Here is a 6,447-nt window from a genome sequence, read left to right on the forward strand (position 1 = left end):
CTGTGTAAGTGCAAGAGGGCGCTGAGGGACTGGCGAGCAATACACTGGCAGGAGGCATCCAGGGGCAGTGGCTTTGGCAGCATATGCCCTGGCTGGATGCTGGGATGTGACTCCTCCTGGGCTGTCCCTGGCGAGGGTGGCAGGGTCAGGAGGAAGAGGCTGGGACCAGGAGAGGTGGCCGCAGGGCTTGGCTGGGGAGGGTGGCTGCCAGCCTTGCTGTTGGGGCCAGGCTGCTGCATGGCAACATCTCCTGTGCTCTGCGGCATCCTGACAAAGCCACATCGAGCTCGGGAGAGAAGATTCAGCTCCCTACTTGCTGGCGTGGGGTTTTGCCTCCTTCTGCCTTGCTCCTGCTTGTTTTCCCAAGGGGAGCAGCTTCTCTCCTGCTCATTCTCCATCTCTGCAAGCCCTAGGGCTGCCAGAGGCTGCTCTGCCTTGGTCCTGCCTGACCCCAGGCTGAACCTTTCCACTGCCACATGTATCTGGCATCCCCTTCCTTGGAGTTGCCTCTGCAGCACACCTCCATCACCCTGTTTTGTTTGAAGCACTTTACTGTTATGGGACAGCAGCTGGGAGGCTGCCCGTGTCCCTTTCTAGAAGCACTGAGTATGTTTAGAGAAGAGTGAAGGGATTTTGGGTTTATTTGTGGTTTCCACCCTCCACCATGGACTTTGTCTGGAAGCAGCAGGACTTACAAACCCAGGCGAGGGCTCCAGGGCAGGGTTGTGCCCAGCACCAAGCGCTACAACTAACACTGGAACTGGTCGAGGCAGTGAGAGCGAGGGGCTGCCCCAGCCACCAACTGGAGCCCTCCCCACAGGACTGTTGCACAGGAGAGCAATGAAAATGCCGTCCCTAATAAACTAAGTTAATACGGGGCCTGGTTGTGTCATGGCATCATTTCAGGTGGGGTAATGGTGGCTGTCCCCCAACATGGGGTCAGTGCTGCGGTGTCTGTTGGACCCTGAGGCAGGGAGGGAGCTGATGGCAGAGGGGGGACAACTTGTGCAACTGGTGATGCATCACCAGATGTCACTGGGAGGGGCTGGTTTGTGGCCTCCCTCTGCAAACTGCCCAGTGGAGCCAGGGCAGGAGGTACAAGCTGCTGAGTAAGGGGCTCTTCATGCCTGTCCCCTTCTGGAGCCCCACCTTGCTGCTGGCAGAGGCACCTTGGTGCCCCGTCCCTGTCCCACGCAGCAGGGTTCTCCCCTCACATCAGCGTCCTGCATTGCCCTATAAACACCACAGACACAGGAGGTACAAACTGTAAACTTTAAAACAACTGTTGAAGGAAGCACAGTGCTGGCCCTGCACAGAGCAAACCAGGGCTGCCCTGGGGAAGCACAGCACAAGAAGCCAGTTTCTGGGGGCTTTTCCCCAGAAAAGCCCTGCTCAGCCTAAAGCTAAGCTGTGGCTAACAGCACCAATGGTGACTGATGGTAAGCTCAGGCTTACTCTGGAGCACAGCGGTTGTAGAAAATGTTTCTGGCAGGCATGGGCACACTGGGGATGGGCTCTCGCAGCCACCAGCAAACCCAGGAGGACCCTGCACATCCACATGGGGTTCCAGCAGCTGCCCCAGCACAGCAGCTCAAGCAGGGGGTGATGGCAGAGGAGAGACCTGCAAAACCCCAAGGCTTGCTGCTGTTACACTGAGACCTCCAACCAAGCCCAGGGCAATCCCTGGCCAGGGGGTGAGGTACCAACTGGCACGTTGGCAAAGGCACAACTGCCTCCGGCACCGAGGGGCACGAGCCTGTCACTGGGAGGGCGTGTGGGGGGTGTAGCGACGCTCAAACTGGCCCACGTCAAACTTGCGCTTGCAGCCGGCATAGTTCATGTAGCGGATCTTCCCGAAGACAGCCCGCTCTGTCCAGCCGTGGTCATGGATGCCACAGATGGACCAGAGGCAGCCTGTGGGCAAGAGGATGGAGCATCAGCCCTCCCCCTTGCTTGGAGGCAGCCCGAGGGCAAGTGGGATGTGGGTGAAAAGCACAAGCATGGGCTGACCCCTCTGCCCCAACCCACCCGTGACCTTGGCCATCAGATAAGACCCCCGCACCCCATGCTCCCCTCCTGCAGCTTGCCTACGTATCCATTGGGGTCCCTCCCATCCAGCTCATAGCGGTCGTTGAGGTAGATGGCAAACTGCAGGGCCTCCTCGGGGGAGCGGGTCCACTCCAGGATCTTCTTGGCCCAGTACATCCGCAGGAAGCCGTGCATCTTGCCCTCCTGGACCATTTGGAGCTGAGGAGACAGGGACAGTCATGGGGGTCAGTCCATGCGAGCTCACCTCTGCCCTTTGGGAAAATGCTGTTTTAAGAGGGTGACACAGAGGACACTACCTGGGCAGCGTTCCAGAGCGGGTCGTGTGTGGTCCCCTGCTCCAGCTCCTGCAGCTTGTAGAGATAAGGCCTCTTGTCTTCAGCGTGGAGCTTCAGGGTAGTTTGTGCCCAGTCATAGGCACCTGTGAGCAAAAGAGGTGGGGAGCAACACTAAGCAACCCGCTCCTGCAGGTCCCCAAGGAAGGGATGGGGAACTGGGCTACTGAGGACACCAGGCCCTGGAGGCACCAGCCTTGAAGAGGACATCCACCAGCTCCTGTTCTCCCTGCAGAAGCTACCAAACATTGACACACAACGTCTGCTTGGACCCCCTCTTTGCAGAAATAGGATTGCCAAGTTGGCACGACCAGTTGGGTACCAGCCTGGCCCCGAGCTTTGCCCACCCGACCTGGGGTGCTACCTTGCACACTGTCGTAGTTCTCATTGTAGTAGCAAAAGTTTTCAGCCAGCTCCCGCCGCACCACAGCCTCCTCCACGAACACATCCACTGACTCCTTGTACTTGCCCCGCTGTTTCTGCACCTCCAAGATGGCTCGTTGAGTGGAAACTTGGCCTGGGGAGTTGGGGAGGGAGCAAGTTGGGCTGCTGGTCTGAGCTGCCGTGAGGGGTGGGAAGCCTGGGACACTCACCAAAGTGGAACCACGGGGACAGGTTGCTGAGCGCCTCCTTGTTGGGGTTGTTCCGGTGGGAGCCGAAGTATTTCAGCCGCTCCGCGATGAAGGACTGCAGCACAGCCAGCCCTGCAGCCGTGCCAGGGGTCGCCCACTCCACCTCCTTCACAGTGCGGTCCACCTGCAAGCTGGAATAACAGGCCTCCCAAGCGATGGGCTGGGTGGCAACCAAGCAGCGTGACTATATTTGTAGATATGCTTCAGCCAGGGCTGCCCTGAGTGTTATGTCTCCCGGATGTCCCCAACCAGCAAGTCCCCAGATCACACCAGCCTTCTCCTCTTAACTAGCCCTGAGATGTGGGAACTGAATGAATGAGGTGGGAACCTCCCTTTCCTGGGACATCCCCAGCTCTGCACCACCTCTGCGTGCCCTCAGGCAGGATGCTGTCCCCATCTCCTGCCATCCCTTCCCAGGACCACAAAGCAGCTTTGAAACTCTCCAGTGCTGGCTGTTAGGGGGGTGTGAAGATATCTTTTGTTGGTACCTCTGCCAGGCAGGACGGGTGATACGGATGACAAATGACAGGGGGGAACTCGGTGAGGAACTCAGGGAGCTGAGCGTGGATCTTGCTCCGGAAGGTCCAGGCACTGTACTCCTGCTTGGGGGAGGCGACCCAGCAAGGCACGATGTTGTGGGCATCAACCTGGGAAGCAAAGACACAGAGGACATGAGCAAGAGAAGTAAACAGTCCCTGCTCAGGTCTCTCCAGGGTACCTCTGCAGGCATGAAACACGGGAGACAAGGTTCTCCCTTGTCTCAACAGCCAGAGTTTTCCCCTCCCAGAGTGTGGGCGCCCACCTGTGCAAACGGCACATCCTCTGGCAACCACTCCCTGATGTCCTCCACCCACTGTCGGGGGAGGCGGAGGGGGCTGAAGTCTGTCACCAGCCCACCCACACCATGCTCCACCACGAACGCGGGCAGCACATCCTTGGGGTAGCCCAGCAGCAAGTGGAAGGGGATGTTCAGCTCTGCACACTCCTGCAGGGAGAGGGAAAGGGCTATGGGATGGTCTGCACCTCTGCAGACCGCATCCCATCATCATCCGCTGAAGGGATGAATCTACCTCCTCCCTTCCCTGTGAGCCTTGTCCCACCCAGCGTGGACATCCCCGCAACAGCTGTACCTCAGTCACCTCCTGCAGGCCTTTCAGCATGAAGTCATAGTGGCGGATGGTGGCATCCAGGAATTTGGGCACCAGGCAGAAGCAGACACGCAGAGGCAGCTCCTGTTTGAGGGCCAGGCGCTGGGCATAGAGGAAAGCCCAGTTATCTGGGGAGAAAGCACCCAGGGCTGTGTCAGGGGGATGCTCTGCGGCCGGGAAGGAGGTGGAGTTTCCCAAGAGGAGCCTCTCCCCGCCTCCCTCCCTAGCAGAGGGGGGGACCAGCACCAAGGGCTACAGTAGGGAGGAGCCAACGCTTCCGCCACCCGTGGGAGCTCCGTTTCCCGCGTTTCTCCGCCAGCTGATTCCCACCTTGCACCCGCTGGTCCCGGAACATCCAGTAAAGGATGCACCGAGCGTCTTCCTTCAGGTCCGAGCCCTGCGAGACCAGCCGGACCCGCTTTTTGTTGTACTTGAACTCCCGCACGGACGGGGCCGTCCTCCGCCGGGCCTCCTGCACTGCATCCTCTTCCTCCTCCTTCCTCCTCGGAGACACGCGTGGCAGCTCCGTGGCCTCGGCTTTTCGCTTCCCCCGGCCCCGCCGCATCCTTAGGACCGCTCGGAGCAGCGTGGTTGCGTGGGGCCGCTGCGAAGGGAAACGAGACCGGGCTCAGCTCCCGGTGCCCGCTGCTTTGAGCATCCTGGTCCGGTTCGGGGCCCCGAGTCTGAATGCGAATCCTCGCTCCCTACCGTGCAGCCACGCGGTCCTCCGAGCGTTATACAACACGGGGCGTGGCTATGGGTGTGGCCATGGGCGTGGTTATTGGAGAAGGGGCGTGGATCCAGCACCTGGTGGCGTCCCCATCCCCGCCTCCCTTCCCGGGGGCCGGGGCTGCGCCGATGTCCCCGGCGCGCCCACGGGCGCGCCGGGGACATCGGCGCAGCCTCGGCCCCCGAGGAGGGTTGGCAGTGCCAGTCGTTGCCTCCCCTCCCTGCCCCGGGAACGAGGAAGTGGCTCCCGCCACCTTCTGCCATCACTCCACAGCGTAGTTCCCTGCTGGCACCATCCCCTCGCCCTCTGTCCCCCGGGTGCAGGGACTTGTCGGCACGCAAGGAGTTGGGGTGCTGGCTCTGGACATGGCTGGGCAGAGAAGAGGGCTGTCCCTGCCCCTGCTGCTGCTGAGCCTCGCTATGTCGGACTTCACGCTGGGTAAGGGCTGAGCGGGTTGCTGCGCTCTCCGTGGGGTGGGTGGTGAGCAGGGAGCATCATTCCCCATGGCAGTAGGTGGCCCTGGGGTGGCTTCACCCACAGAGGTGACACACTCTGGGTGCTGTTGCTCTCAGACATCTTAGTCCATCTTGCAACACTGGAGCAACAAGCTTGGCTTTGTTTCTTTTGCTTCTCTCACATGTCTCCAACTGGGCAGAGAAGACCTTGGCCCCAGCTGGACCCCCTTGCTGACCCTTAGTCCAGGCTGGGCTTGTTGCTTTTACTCAGAAGCACCAAACATGTTGCCTGCATGGCAACATCACCAGGATGTTACGGGCCAGAAAAACTGCAAATGCCATCCCAGTGTTTGGATTTGACACAAAGCAAGACTCATGTTGAGCCAAGCACACAGAATAAACCCGGGGCTTGTACCTCCTGCAAGCCTTGAGCTACAGCCACAGGCCCCTTTTGCCCACATCCCTCAAACCCCTCAGAGCTTTCACGGGTCACAGCTCTCCCTAAGCTGCAAGTTGGGATTTGTTCCCCTATGACCCCCTCTGTGGGGCTGCTTCCCCCATTGCCATTGTTTACACCCCACGCTATCAGTTCCTATCTGCAGCAGAGAGGTTTGTATAAACTGTTGCTTCTGCAGTTCCAGCCCATCTCACGGTCACCAGTTCCTGCACGGCTCTTCCCGTCAGACAGGTTTGTCCGACTTCCTCCAGGGATGGGTGAAGGTGCTGGAATGGGTCTTAGTGCTGGCGCCTACAGGAGTTTCTGCCCTGAGACCAGAGATGCCCGTGGTTTGTTCCTGTTTTGTCAGGCTGGGGGATTTACATCCCCTGCCTTCCTGAAGCCCACTCAGGGGATCTATGTGTTTGATCTATGCAGGATGGTGAATCCTTGTTCCTGACACTCCCTGGCTGATGTGTAGCTCTGGGTCCCTTGGGGACCTCATGCTGGTGGTGATGCTGCACTGTCCCTGGCGCAGAAAGAGTCTCAGCCTTTCACAGCCAGCCCTTGTGCACTTCATTCTCCAACTTCTTTTCAGGTACCACTTCCATGGATGTGACAGTGACCATGTCCCCAACTCACCCTACCTCCCTGACACCCACGGC

The 6,447-nt window shown here is 59.5% G+C and overlaps 1 protein-coding gene across 1 annotated transcript; it reads right to left on the minus strand.

Annotated features, from left to right (window-relative positions):
• Positions 1-1,759: 1,759 nt before the first annotated feature.
• On the minus strand, positions 1,760-4,726 carry LOC308043380 (deoxyribodipyrimidine photo-lyase-like; the record flags this gene model as incomplete). The annotated part of the gene is made up of 9 exons (XM_080349405.1): positions 1,760-1,914; positions 2,088-2,247; positions 2,346-2,467; positions 2,746-2,898; positions 2,975-3,173; positions 3,502-3,660; positions 3,816-3,998; positions 4,144-4,289; positions 4,492-4,726. The coding sequence occupies 9 exons, from the start codon at positions 4,724-4,726 to the stop codon at positions 1,760-1,762; spliced, it is 1,512 nt and encodes a 503-aa protein (XP_080205531.1).
• Between the last annotated feature and the right edge of the window lie 1,721 nt (positions 4,727-6,447).

This window comes from Nesoenas mayeri (assembly GCF_963082525.1).
Source record: "Nesoenas mayeri genome assembly, chromosome: 9".
NCBI lineage: Eukaryota > Metazoa > Chordata > Aves > Columbiformes > Columbidae > Nesoenas > Nesoenas mayeri.